Genomic DNA, 12,703 nt, shown 5'->3' with positions numbered 1-12,703 from the left:
ACTCTAATAAGGCTATTAGTATAGGGAATGTGTGTGCTATCTGCGCTTGCTGCGTTAGGCCGTCATACTGACATGAACGTCCCCACATATCAATGCCCGACCCCCGCGCTCCAATGCCGAATAGGTATGTGGATTATTAAAAGGTAGGCTGACAGCGACTCTGCCGGGTACAAGCCGAGCTGGCCGCGGGAGGAGGTTGATGTCTCCGCCATGCTGCGCATGAGGCGTGAACTAAGATCAAGGGATAACCGGTAGGATTGTTCAGCGCGCCGGCAGCCAAGGATGGGTATAATCACCACTCTGTATTGGATGTAGTTCTAGGGAATAGTATTGTGGATTTCGCTCTATGAAGTTGAACCAAGGAGTTATACATGCATAAGATCATTAAGCCCGGCGATGATGAGCAGAACCAGTCTGCAACCATTCCGGCAAGGGAGCTTACACGGGTGATCCACGGGGTATACCACCTAAACAAGACCTTTGTCTTTGGATTTCTCTATGATGATTCCGTGGTCGAGTCTCTTGGCAGTGGAGAAATGATCCTCTCGGCTTCTGTCCCTGCTATCCTTGTCAATATTGCGCCGGAAGACAGACACAACATCTATTCATCTGTATGGTGTTCGATACATTGATATCAGAGGTGGCTGCACTGCCAATTCTATGCAGACGAAGAAAGTATACACGTCTTGCTCTACAATCCGTCGCAGACCCTATCGATAATTATTCTAACCATAACCCTTCCCTCAATGAATTCCTCCGAAGATAACACCCCGGATCACCGTGACACAGAGAAAGCACAAGCAGATCATGAAAACAACACATCAGCGACTGCATAGGACATTACCCTATAAGGCAAAAAGAAACTAGACATTAAACGGCAATAACTCTACATCTATAGCCATAACATGCTTCCCACAATATACGCAGCAAAAGGCACGCTCAACTTCCTCGTCAGTATATCTTAAAGCCATTTACCTCCATCACCGATAAAGACAAACCAGTTATCCCCCGACCCAGTTATACTCAAGCTGGCCCTGTCCTTGTGACGTTCAGGTGCATGCATTGCATTGAAGATTACCGTGGTGCCGGCATAGTTTCGTTATGACGAATACTCTCATAGAATCAAACTATTGGTATTCCCTGTCCGGTAAGCCGATATCTAATCCTTTGATCGGGTGGCAGGGCCTACCAGTGTCTGAAGAATACTATGCCGCCACTCACCAGTCTACTATCGCCATGCATCCGCCATCCGCCATGTCTCCTTACCTTTCGAAACTTAAATCCAGGAGGAACGACTAAAGTTTGTGGTATACACCAGAATCCAAACAATCAAAGAGAGACAAAATGAAGAATCTGAACATTAAGCATACGTATTGCTATGGATTCATAAATAAATTCAGTCTATGTCTAAAACCACACCGGTATCTAGCACAAGACCCTGCAATTAAAACCTCTGTCTAACAAAAGCAAAATACAACGAAGAATGGTATCTATATTTTCCCCAAAATTGTACAAGACAGGCGTCCATCGTCCATCTGTCCAAGCAACATCGTTTCATAAGCCGTTTGATGCTAGCCGAAACTGGAAAGGGTTAGTTTTATGGCCCTGATTTGGTGACATGAGAAGGAAGGAGTGGTTGGGGTCATCTTACATTTACAGGCTGCCACCAACAATGGCGACGACAGTACCGAGAGGGACACCGACGCCGGGGAGTCCAAGGTCGGAGACGAGAGCAGCGATTTCAGGAGAAAGAGAGATGAGGAGAGCACCACCATCGACACCGACAACGGTGACGAGGTTTTCGACCGGCTTGCCGAGGTCGGCAAGGAGGTCACCGAGGCTGGCGGCAGAGGCGACAATGCCACCGAGGGGAACGCCGAGGCTGGCGAGACCGAGACCGGAGACGAGCGCGGTGACTTCGGGGGAAAGCTCGATGAGGAGGACCTTTGCGTCGGGGCCGGTCACGACGAGGATGTTGTTGAGCTGGGGAGCAAGGTCCTGGAGGAGCTTACCGGTGGCGAGGCCGTCGGCAGAGGGAACGCCAGAGGGAGTGGCTCCGGTGGAGGGGACGGCGACGCTCGTGGGGACTGCAGAGGGCTTTGCAGAGGGGAGTCCAGCGGGGAATCCGGAGGGGAGTCCAGAGGGAATGGCTCCAGTGGCGCCGGTTGGCAACTTTCCAAGGCTGCCGAGAATGGCGAGTAGAGGCAACTCGCCGCCGCCGCCAAGGTTTAGAAGGCCACCCAGGACTCCGTTAAGCTCACCGAGGTTGGAGACGATCGGCAAGGTGCCGAGTAAGCCACCCAGGAGGCCGTCCAAGAGAGGCGCGCCAACGGCAGTGGAGGCCAGAGCAGAGAGGATGTAAGCGAACTTCATTTTGAAGGTGTGGTAAGGAGAGAAATAAGCAACTTGAAAGACTAAAGACTGAAGAGAGAGGAATGAATGAGTGGATGAATGAATGAATGACTGAGTGAGGCTGATGAAAAGGATGTAGTCTGGAGGGTTAGGAACAGGTTTATATAGGGTTGAACAGTGGGATCGTCCTATGCCAGGGAGCTCTATGGGAGTCCTGAAGCCTTCTGTGCATGGGTGGGTGGAGATCTTCCAGAGATCCAGAATTGAGATTAAAACCGGAGTAATGGCAATAGTCTCGTGTTTGGTGGAGATAGGACCTATGCTTTTGATGGCCAGAATTGCGTTATAGGATAATTGACGGATGATCTTACAACCAGCTTTCTGTGGCTTTGAGTCCTGTGTATCAGTGTATTGTCTAGTATTGTCAATTAACTTTCGTCTTAATTGCAGTGATCCGGATTGTCTGTTCTCATCTGATATATCAAACTCAGCCAATGGTCATATACCAATGTATTACAAGATGTCTATCCCAAAAGATATTCGAGAATGGCATCGGTTTCTGCCCCTCGACATGGGGTGATGAGAGATCCGTAAAGGCCCTTTAGTGTCTGTGATTCAGCATCCATCTCACGGACTTCCCACTCCAGAGTGATGGGTCAGGTCCTAATTAATCGTTGAACTTTCCTATTTGGGATCTTCAGCTATTCCACCGGGCGTATATACTTCGCGTACGAGATGTCTGGTCTAGTCCTTAGAAAGAAACGCGCCTTGCATACTAGCCTATCCAGAATAATAGTATCGGCAGATCTTCTCCTCTCCGTCGTTACCAGCCCCGCGATAATATCGAATCAATGGAAATGAGCTTCCAGATGAATGGTTCCCCGAAAGTAAACCATACTACGAGCTATTCCTGCGCTATGGCATTGGACAGTGGTTCGATATGTCTTATTGATAGGCTAGTGCTGCCTTGCAGATCGTACATTATGTTAACCATTGCCTGCCACTGACTAGAGGATTAAGGGACCGCTAGACCGGGTCCCTGTCGATCGTTATATCAACGTGCATCCATATGCGCGGTAGATACGGAGTACCCAAGGTAGTCTCCACTGTGGCACTGGCTGCCTTCAAGTATGGTTCCGCTAGCCATTACACTTCGAACAGCCTTTTGTTGGTGTGTTGAGTACCCCGTAGATCAATTGCTTATTTCGACGATGGATTGAGCCATGACTAAAGTTAGAATTACGGGTCAATCGGAAAACCTCCGCGGCAGGCAATGAAGTCTTTCTGGATAGAAGGAGACATGTAATATGAATATGTACCGTCTTGCAAATCGTAATAATTCGAATGGCGCGATTTTCGCTCCGTTGGCAATTCAGGGTTTACTTTTCATCTCTTTTCTATAGCCGGTGGAAACCGGTGAACTATCGAATACTCTAGGTTAACCGTAGATCATCTCCACACACACCTCTTAATCATAGGGAAGATTCGGTAGATGGAAAAGTTAGAATATAGAAGTGCCGTTCAACTTTCTTGACAAAGGTGATCTCCTGTTAATAGGTTCGGAAACACTTGGCTATGTTTTGATACCAGAACTAGCTACAGAATAACCAGCCATCCGTCTGTAAGGATGCTGCGCTTACTATTTCATTAGCCGGGCGTATAATCCCTCATCGCTTAGAAAGTTTGTCCAAGGGACTACCTAAAAGAGACACCAAATGTGATATCAGGACAACAAGCGGCGAGCGAGTATTTCCAAGCTGTGTTTACGCCACCTCCTGCATCTTTAAGTTACTCGGAGATGTAATCCGTGGATAATCTATTCCTTACTAGTAATCAATGCTTGATGATCTGTTACAACTTGAGTCAGACTTAGGGCTCGGAAAAGCTCAGCCTCTCCCCCCTGCTTAAACCCATAAGAATAGGGAGTGACTCAGTAGATAGATCACCTAGGGGGTCGGATAGGTCATTGGATGACGTGCTTGGTCTACCTTCCGAAATCCAAGACATCAACTGGGTTATCACTTTTTCACTCGACATATCCGATTTACGAAACCCAATTACAAATGGCAGTACCTTTCTTGCTTCGGAAATTTGTTCCTGAGGCACGAGAGGCCTTTGCGCCACAAGTCCTCATTGTAATTACTTCATCACGTTACCGTATTAAACATTATTACACCGGTGTGGAGAGTAGCTCTGTAGTTGAATTGTATTGTCGATACGGACGGGTGGCTTGACTTGAGGCGCTCTTGGCATCTGAGGATGTCCCTTTTGGTCGTTCTTGGATGGCATTTGGAGATACAGTAATTGAGTGCAATGGTTATGTGCTATGTCGTATAGATAAGAATTTTATTGTTTGCTATAATAAGTCACAAAGTTAGATGCATTCAATTTACATTTTAAGGACCATTTGTGGTGGGAATATATAAAATAGTTGTGGATGATATATTGACGGTAGAATGTATATAGAATATATATATATCTCTTCAACTACTCTGAACCGCCTCTCTCAACAACATATCTGACAGTTGTAATACCATCCTTTTTAAGTGTGCAGATTCTCATCGACTTGAACGATCTATTTTGAGGAATTATCACTTATCATTTTTCTTCTTTTTTCTAACAGATGATCTTTTTCGCAAACATCTCCTCTACCGTCCAACAACAACTACATATGAATCGGGTTGATTCACGTGACCTGAGCTCTAAGTACGTCTATAATGTTAGCTGATAAATAGACAAATGCTAAAACGGGTATAGCTGGCTGTTACTATAATGTCAGACCTCCAATGATGGGAACCGGAGACATGCCCCGTTGTCCATCCTTGTACAAACAAAGCATGATGGGATTCAACCACACGGGCGTCGCCCACAAGAGGAACAATGCCACCCAAACATATCCCATCACACGCCTAAAGAGAGGACTGATTTTCTCAATCTGAGTGCAAAACAGGGATTGAAAAATACTCTCAAACACAACACCCAAAGCTTGGAGACAAAAGAACCATACAGCGCCAGTTGTGGCTCGCGGGACGCCGAACGCCAGATCCATTCCCATGTGGATAAATCCAGATACGGTAAAGGCGAAAAGCACTCGGAGGTAGCAGGCCCACCGTGACTTAGGAGATATCCGTAGAACCGAGAAGGAGATGAAGTCTGCGTTCGAGACGAGAAGCGTACGCAGGACTTGGTGCCATGCCGTCCTGATATGTGTTAGTTGGTTTGATGGCTTGCGATGAAAGACTTACTTACCCCCATAGTCGTGTTAAAGACCAGGCTTCGGTCAGCGAATTGGCTACTGGTGGCCACTCCACGGGGTCGTAGACTCCCAAGGCTACCAATACGACTCCCCCAAGGCTATACATTCCCACGATGGAGGCCCTGCATACGATTCCGAACGAGATAGTGATCATAGCGTGAACCAAGATTGTATTTGCCGATGTCCCGTGCAACCAAGGGGCGAGAACCATCTTGCTGTCGGATAATTCCGCTACAGCACCAACCATACGAGGGTCGCTCGGGTCCATAGTACACAGATGTACCAATAAGAACGCGATACATACTTTCACACTGCCCTGGAGCACGAACTTTAAACGGGTGGGTACATATTGCGGATTCGTGCTGTCGAACACAGGGAGTCTCGAGATCTGCCACGGCGTGTTGATGCGGCGATAGTTGAACGCTATGTTTTGCGACCAGAGAAGTCGACGGAAGAGGGTTGATTTTAGGGAATCAGAATTCGCTTTCTTTGCAGCTCCATCGCCAAACTTCTTCGCCTCCCACTCAACCTGCGCCTCGTAGGAGACCCGACTCAACACGAGCATATCAATAGCGTTCAGTACGTTCACCCAGCACATGGCCGCCAATGGCCCTCCCGCTCTCGTGTCGGCAAATGATTCCGCGACGCTAGATTGGAACGAGTATGCTAAAGCTATTACGATCGCCGCGGCCATGGACCGGACGATAGATTGGGACGGCGTCAGGGCCACAGTCAACCCCGTTACCAGCTGAACGAGGCCCCATTGCGCCAGTGGGACACGCCAGGGCTCAAAAGTACCGGGGTCCATGGTTGGGAATGTTAAAGAGGGTTACGAAGGGGGATACAGAGATTGCGTCGGCTTTCACGTCGATTGAGTTGAGTTAGGCTAAGCGACTAATTTTTCAGTTTGCATTAGGGCTTACGATGTGGTTGGTGATCAGCATCCATTTGCGGGAAAAAGCAATGCTATCGTGACTTTTGACGGCACTGATTGGTTGTTTTGAAGATACGAGTCAGATTACTATTGCTGGAGCCTACGATCGCCCCATTTAATATTCTTTTGGGCCGTCCTGGTTGGCTGAAACCGGTTCATGCAGATCTCCTTACTGCTTCTGGTATGTGGGCCAGCCGTATAGGCTCCGCTCGATTCTTTGTCATGTTCCCCTGAATAAGAGATCTAAACGAAGTTCCGTTGACTAGAATCTTACATAACCCAGACAGATATGACAGAGAAAGTGCTCAACGGGGGAAGATTTATCCATGACTATATCTTTATCTGATAACTACTACTATGTGCTTACATTAGCGTATACCGTCTCAAGAACTCAGCAACTGCAGCACCCGACGCAGAAGGCACTATCAAATACTTGCAATTTGTGTCCAACAAACGTTCCGAGTTGAGCTGGTGTTTGCAATATTCAGTGTTTTTGTATGATCTCAGGGAACATGCTGTGTGAACAGATGTGTTTCAACAAACAAACCTTGCTTGGCGCGCTATCCCCTGCATAACCAAGGGCCCAGGGCTAACGAACACATGGCTCCATGTTCACCATGCAAGGTATGCCAAGATACATATTAGGGCTACGCAATGTAAATTTCATAAAAGGAGGGGGCTTGTATGGCTCGTAATATGGCCTTCACAGGCTACGCACAATAAAGTGGAAGAAGCGGACTTGTTTAGCGCAGATTGGGCACCATCAAAGCAAGTTGGCCTTGCGCACCAGCGTGGGTGGGAGGAAATCTTCCATTCTATTTGGCTGTATGCGATAACCTGGCATGCCCACCAAGTGTTGATAGTTGGGAGAAGTGTTGGGGGGAGAATCTCACGGCAGCCCTGAGCCTACTGCACAGCTTCTCCCAGCCTCTCCAATGAAATAACCCAATGTAGTAAAGATAACATGTGTTCATCAACAACCTTTCTTTCCTAAAGTCGACAAAGTGCTACACCTCATGAGCCGTTGGACCGGGGCTTTCCCGCATTACACCAATCTATGATCGCTGACGTGAATGATGAGAGTGTGTTTCACTACCACGAACCGACGGTGATTGCTGATAACGTCAAGTTAGATGCGAAAAGACGTTATACCTGATCCTTCAGAACATTATTCAATACCATCGTCTACTCCCGTTATAGATCACGTGTATCATGGTTGGGTATTGAGAGAGATCTATCATTCATCTATGTGGTCGCAAACAATTTTTCCAGACCAGTGGACCGTTAGAATCTTTTGCTAGATCTTCTGCTTACGAGTACCAATTGACGGATGCAGTATCTGCCTCACGATCTTGCTTTACTTTCGAATAGAATGATAGGAGTCGTCGAATATAGATCTCGGAAGCAAGCGGGAATGGGAAGGGCCGAGACAGCAGATGCATCCAGTCATTGATGAAGAGCCATGTCAATGTAAACATGCTTTTCTTGACATTTGAGATTAACAAGAAATGGCTGCTCCTCAGTATGTGATCCACGGTTCCCGTTGGGCATGAGGTCAGATATGACCTCACCAATCGAGCCGCACGAATGAGAACAATAGACAATGGTAAAAGAGGCTTCGACAAGAAACAAAGCTAACGCTTATCGAGAAAGTTCTTATCTGGGAGATCGATCGACCGTCCATGACGAAGTTATAAAACTCCACGGTCCGCTGCATGTTTTTGAGTTGGGAGTAGTATATCACACCAAGTCACTAAAATTACTTCAAGACAAGATGGTCAAAGATCTGGTAGGATCCGACCATGAAACATATGTATTCCATTACTAACCAGTTTCCAGACATTCGATGTCCGTTACGATAACGAGCTAGCCCACGATTACTATGGAGACGGAAAACAGCTAGCTGAGCAGTACGGATAGCAGGCCCTCTATACCGTCATTTGAGGCTAATATTAATGAGCAGTATGCGGCGGATTTATCACGACAAGAACCTTCAGTTCCCTAATGAATTCGAATCCACTTTAACTACACCACCGGTTCATTTTATGTCGTATGTGCCTTGCAATCGCGCATAGTAGATCAAGAACTAACTGTCGTAGGGTGGAGGCATTGGACGAAGCCGACGTTGAAGAGCTGAGGAACGTGAATGTTCCTCCTGGCTTGAATATCGAAATCCTGGATCTGAATATGTAAACTTTAGGATTTTTGGGCTTTTGCACTCAGTCTTTGGGGTGTCAATATGGCGTATGGTCTGATTATTAGTGATATATAAATTGTAATTATGCCTAGTATGTAGACTCGTAAAAATGGATCTGGATTACTCGTTTACATGTGCAACAACTTACTCTATGCTACATCAATTGTGTACTTCCGCATTCGTAAGCACAAGGAAAGCACTTAGGAGTTTTATCTCAGTGTTAAATCTATTTGTTCGTGTAAGCCAAGTGATATCATACGTCCCCGGAGACAAATGGCAGGGTATCCATCTATGAAGCTGCTAGACAAGATATGTTGGTAGCCGCTGCATGTGTAATCCCTTTAGTACTACCTTATAAATCGCATGACCTAAATAAAAGCGTACGGTTGAGACTTTTTAGACTCAGAAGGGATGCTCGGCGTTTGCCTACTGTAATTCCTGTCCGTTGGTTGATGGGTGACTATACTTGATTGTGATTTATCGTGGATATAGCCCAGAGAGCTGACCGTCTGGGATTTCGAACAGAGGTAAATAGACAGAGCATGACAATTATGCAGTGTCTGAGCTTGGTATAGAACGTTTCTCTCTGAGACCCAGTAGAGAGGTAAAATATGTAATGTAGGGCCTATCCTCCAATCACTTTCCATCCGAAGCAAGAAAAAAAAAAAAAAAAAAAAAAGTAAAAGTAATCCAGCATCTCCTGCCATGTGAGTAGTCTAGAATAGGGTCTAGGATGATAAAATGGATTTATCTCCATGAGAAAACCTCTGCCCGAACGCAGATTCTCTGTCCTATCTCAACATCAGGAGACAATTATGCTCTCCAGACACGTACAAAGCATGGGAAACCTCGTCAGTCCAACCAACTAACCAGGTTAGGTACTACTATTTACCCTCTCTCCTGTAGGCAAAAGTTTCCCGCAGCGTAGCATCGATCGACTCGCCCAGCCAACCATGAGGAGTGGTGAGGTCATCGTGTACGTAAACTCGATGACCTCGTATAACCAAATGACGAGAGAAAAAGAGAGGATTTAGGCCCATAAACTCAAGCTTTTGTTGATCCTCAGAAAAAAAAGAAAAAAAAAAAACTCATAAAATCCGACCGGGCCGATCATCTCATCCCTTGCATAGATCCCGTCAGCGGCATTGACAATCACCACAATGGTCCACTTATCGAGAGTGAAAAGGGGCAAACAAGCCCAAAAGCCTCAACAGGAACAAGATCAAGGAGAAAGCGCAGCTAGTCCGTACGTGTATGGAACACACTATGCCACCGAAGAGCTGCCGGAGCATGTCATGTCTGAACAGGAGATGCCCGCAGATGTGGCTTTCCGGTTGATCAAGGATGAATTGAGTTTGGATGGAAACCCTCTGCTCAAGTGCGCTTCTTTTTCCCTACTCATGTTTAAGGCTTGGTCTGATGGTGTTTTAGTCTGGCGAGTTTTGTTACGACTTATATGGTAGGTTGTTGGCTGCGCGTGCCACTGACCAGATGTGCTAATTTCAACAGGAAGATGAAGCGCAAAACCTCATGACCGATGCGATGAGCAAGAATTTCATCGATTTCGAAGAATACCCACAGACCGCACACATTCAGAACCGCTGTATTAATATGATCGCACATTTGCTGAACGCGCCGACCACCGAAGGGGACGGCGAACTGGATACCATCGGGACGTCTACGATCGGATCGTCGGAAGCGATTATGCTCGCGACACTGGCAATGAAAAAACGCTGGCAGAACAAGCGCAAGGCAGAGGGAAAAGACTGGACGCGTCCGAATATCGTCATGAATAGTGCGGTGCAGGTTTGTTGGGAAAAAGCAGCAAGGTACTTTGACGTCGAAGAGAAGTACGTCTACTGCACGGATACACGATATGTGATAGACCCGAAGACTGCAGTGGATATGGTGGATGAAAATACGATCGGCATTTGTGCAATTATGGGCACCACCTACACAGGACAGTACGAAGATGTCAAAGCGATCAATGACTTGCTCAAAGCAAAGAATATCGACTGTCCGATCCACGTCGATGCAGCTAGTGGCGGCTTTGTGGCGCCGTTCGTGAGGCCGGAACTGGAGTGGGATTTCCGACTGGAAAAGGTCGTATCGATTAATGTCTCTGGACATAAATATGGATTGGTAGGTTCTGCATGTTACTACGCGCTATCCTAAGTCTATGCTAATTGACCAGGTCTACCCTGGCGTCGGCTGGGTCTTCTGGCGCTCTCCTGAATATTTACCTGAAGAGCTCATCTTCAACGTTAATTATCTCGGCTCCAACCAGGCCACGTTCACGTTGAACTTTTCAAAGGGGGCCTCCCATGTTATCGGCCAATATTACCAATTGATTCGACTGGGCAAGCATGGATATCGATCTATTATGCAGAACCTGACGAAGACATCGGATTACTTCGCAGATGAGCTAAAGAAGCTTGGATTCTTGATCATGAGCGATGGCAACGGTCGCGGCTTACCACTCGTTGCTTTCAGAATGAAGCCTGATGATGATCGACTCTATGACGAATTCGCTTTGGCTCATGTTCTTCGCCAACGTGGATGGATCGTGCCGGCATATACAATGGCTCCACATAGCAACCAGTTGAAGCTGATGCGTGTTGTCCTCCGAGAGGACTTTACCATCCATCGGTGTAATATCCTGCTGGAGGACATCAAGGCCGCATTGAAGTCATTGCAGGAGATGGATGCCGAGATGATCCAGAAATATACACTGTATGTCCTTGATGCGACCAATGGGGTGTGCAAGCTAACAAGAACAGGCACCTTAGGGCGCACAGCGCGAAGAAATTGCCACAGCAACATGCACATTACAAAAATGAGAAGCACTCGTTGCAGGGTAAAACTGGGAAGACGCATGGTGTATGCTGATTTTACTTCGCGACGCTGGGTACATTCCAAAAATATCTCGTGTCAGAAAGCCTTCACATATCGTTTTCAGTAACTACATGCGAGGTTACTTATATCAGCCAAGATAAACATGAATACCTTAAGGTGATGAACTGTGCATGCAAGAGACTATAATTTTAGACTCGTCACTGGAATTAGGATGTAAGAAGTAGGAAACGACATCCAAAGCACAGCATGGCAGTTGGTCCACTGAGAATGAAGCAGAGGGCAAAGGCTGACATGTAATGCAAGTACAGGACAATTTGCAAACGGGGATGAGGTTGCCCTGGAACTCCGTTCGAGGTCTCATATCATGTCTAGGGCTTTGGACATCACCTGCCAGTAAGAACGGAGTTTAGAGATCATGGAAATCCGTCGACTTTTGAGAGAGCACTTGACAGAATTAAGACAAATTGTTTCCTCTTTCGCTGTACATATCGACATATAATGCTCTTCTCATTTTGTCGTCTGACCCAAACCACAAATTTAGTGGAGCCAAGTTGACAAATTTCGCAGCAGAATGTGACCAGTACATATGTCGAGACCAGCGTTCGCATGCTCAGTACGCATTGATCCAATCAATGGACTCGTGCCTGTCCACGTCAAGAGCTAAAGTGTAATTGCTGCATGTTGCATGAACTTTAACCCACTGGGTGAAGTCAATTGACGTCCTGCAGCGCATGAGACCACGGTCCTAGACCTCCACTAAAATGTCGGTAAGCCATAAGCCTGGGTTTTTGTCTGATGCCTAGCAAGCTATATTGGTGTTAGTGCGTTAAGCATGGCTAATTTACTGTGGCTATCCCAAAACGATAGTTGTTGATGTGTGAACCGGTGGCGCATTGCCGATGGACTCAAATCCTCATCGGCACAGCTTATTTTCGATCGAAAAAAGTGGGATTGAACTGTACGGGTATGATCGCATCTCATTGATCGTCAATTGAAAATATTGAGAGATATTGTAATCTTAAGGCCTCCAGAAGTAGGTCACGGGCCACCCCCTGAGAGCATGATTACTTTTTCTAAATGCAAGAGAATTTTCGCTGAGCTCACGAAC

General features: G+C 46.7%; 4 protein-coding genes across 4 annotated transcripts; 2 read left to right on the top strand and 2 right to left on the bottom strand.

Annotated features, from left to right (window-relative positions):
* Nucleotides 1-1,653: 1,653 nt before the first annotated feature.
* On the bottom strand, nucleotides 1,654-2,373 carry F9C07_2101502 (uncharacterized protein; the record flags this gene model as incomplete). Its single annotated transcript, XM_041284285.1, has 1 exon — nucleotides 1,654-2,373. The coding sequence occupies one exon, from the start codon at nucleotides 2,371-2,373 to the stop codon at nucleotides 1,654-1,656; it is 720 nt and encodes a 239-aa protein (XP_041141320.1).
* A 2,392-nt stretch (nucleotides 2,374-4,765) lies between these two features.
* On the bottom strand, nucleotides 4,766-6,484 carry F9C07_2278985 (putative toxin biosynthesis protein). The gene is made up of 2 exons (XM_041288748.2): nucleotides 5,602-6,484; nucleotides 4,766-5,552 (listed from the first exon to the last, which is right to left on the bottom strand). Exons 1-2 carry the CDS (start codon nucleotides 6,414-6,416, stop codon nucleotides 5,120-5,122), a joined length of 1,248 nt encoding a protein of 415 aa, XP_041141321.1. The 5' UTR covers nucleotides 6,417-6,484; the 3' UTR covers nucleotides 4,766-5,119.
* Nucleotides 6,485-7,273: 789 nt separating this feature from the next.
* On the top strand, nucleotides 7,274-8,872 carry F9C07_2278984 (uncharacterized protein). Its single transcript, XM_041288735.2, has 5 exons — nucleotides 7,274-8,064; nucleotides 8,192-8,331; nucleotides 8,382-8,452; nucleotides 8,506-8,592; nucleotides 8,642-8,872. The coding sequence occupies exons 1-5, from the start codon at nucleotides 7,995-7,997 to the stop codon at nucleotides 8,733-8,735; spliced, it is 462 nt and encodes a 153-aa protein (XP_041141322.2). The 5' UTR covers nucleotides 7,274-7,994; the 3' UTR covers nucleotides 8,736-8,872.
* A 910-nt stretch (nucleotides 8,873-9,782) lies between these two features.
* F9C07_2135932 (pyridoxal phosphate-dependent transferase) lies at nucleotides 9,783-12,062 on the top strand. Its single transcript, XM_041288736.2, has 5 exons — nucleotides 9,783-10,117; nucleotides 10,171-10,198; nucleotides 10,249-10,881; nucleotides 10,934-11,472; nucleotides 11,520-12,062. The coding sequence occupies exons 1-5, from the start codon at nucleotides 9,900-9,902 to the stop codon at nucleotides 11,626-11,628; spliced, it is 1,527 nt and encodes a 508-aa protein (XP_041141323.1). The 5' UTR covers nucleotides 9,783-9,899; the 3' UTR covers nucleotides 11,629-12,062.
* The last annotated feature ends 641 nt before the right edge of the window (nucleotides 12,063-12,703 follow it).

Source organism: Aspergillus flavus, chromosome 1 (assembly GCF_009017415.1).
Source record: "Aspergillus flavus chromosome 1, complete sequence".
Classification (NCBI taxonomy): domain Eukaryota; kingdom Fungi; phylum Ascomycota; class Eurotiomycetes; order Eurotiales; family Aspergillaceae; genus Aspergillus; species Aspergillus flavus.
This window is presented reverse-complemented; position numbering and strand designations above follow the sequence as displayed.

Bases quoted from the DNA above. Each gene is read 5' to 3' on its own strand.
- F9C07_2278984 (XM_041288735.2), top strand. From the start codon at position 7,995: ATGAAGAGCCATGTCAATGTAAACATGCTTTTCTTGACATTTGAGATT. The intron at 8,332-8,381 runs GTAGGATCCGAC...ACCAGTTTCCAG, and splicing joins ACAAGATGGTCAAAGATCTG to ACATTCGATGTCCGTTACGA. The intron at 8,593-8,641 runs GTATGTGCCTTG...TAACTGTCGTAG, and splicing joins CCACCGGTTCATTTTATGTC to GGTGGAGGCATTGGACGAAG.
- F9C07_2278985 (XM_041288748.2), bottom strand. From the start codon at position 6,416: ATGGACCCCGGTACTTTTGAGCCCTGGCGTGTCCCACTGGCGCAATGG. The intron at 5,553-5,601 runs GTAAGTAAGTCT...AACACATATCAG, and splicing joins TCTTTAACACGACTATGGGG to GACGGCATGGCACCAAGTCC.
- F9C07_2135932 (XM_041288736.2), top strand. From the start codon at position 9,900: ATGGTCCACTTATCGAGAGTGAAAAGGGGCAAACAAGCCCAAAAGCCT. The intron at 10,199-10,248 runs GTAGGTTGTTGG...TAATTTCAACAG, and splicing joins GTTTTGTTACGACTTATATG to GAAGATGAAGCGCAAAACCT. The intron at 11,473-11,519 runs GTATGTCCTTGA...TAACAAGAACAG, and splicing joins ATGATCCAGAAATATACACT to GCACCTTAGGGCGCACAGCG.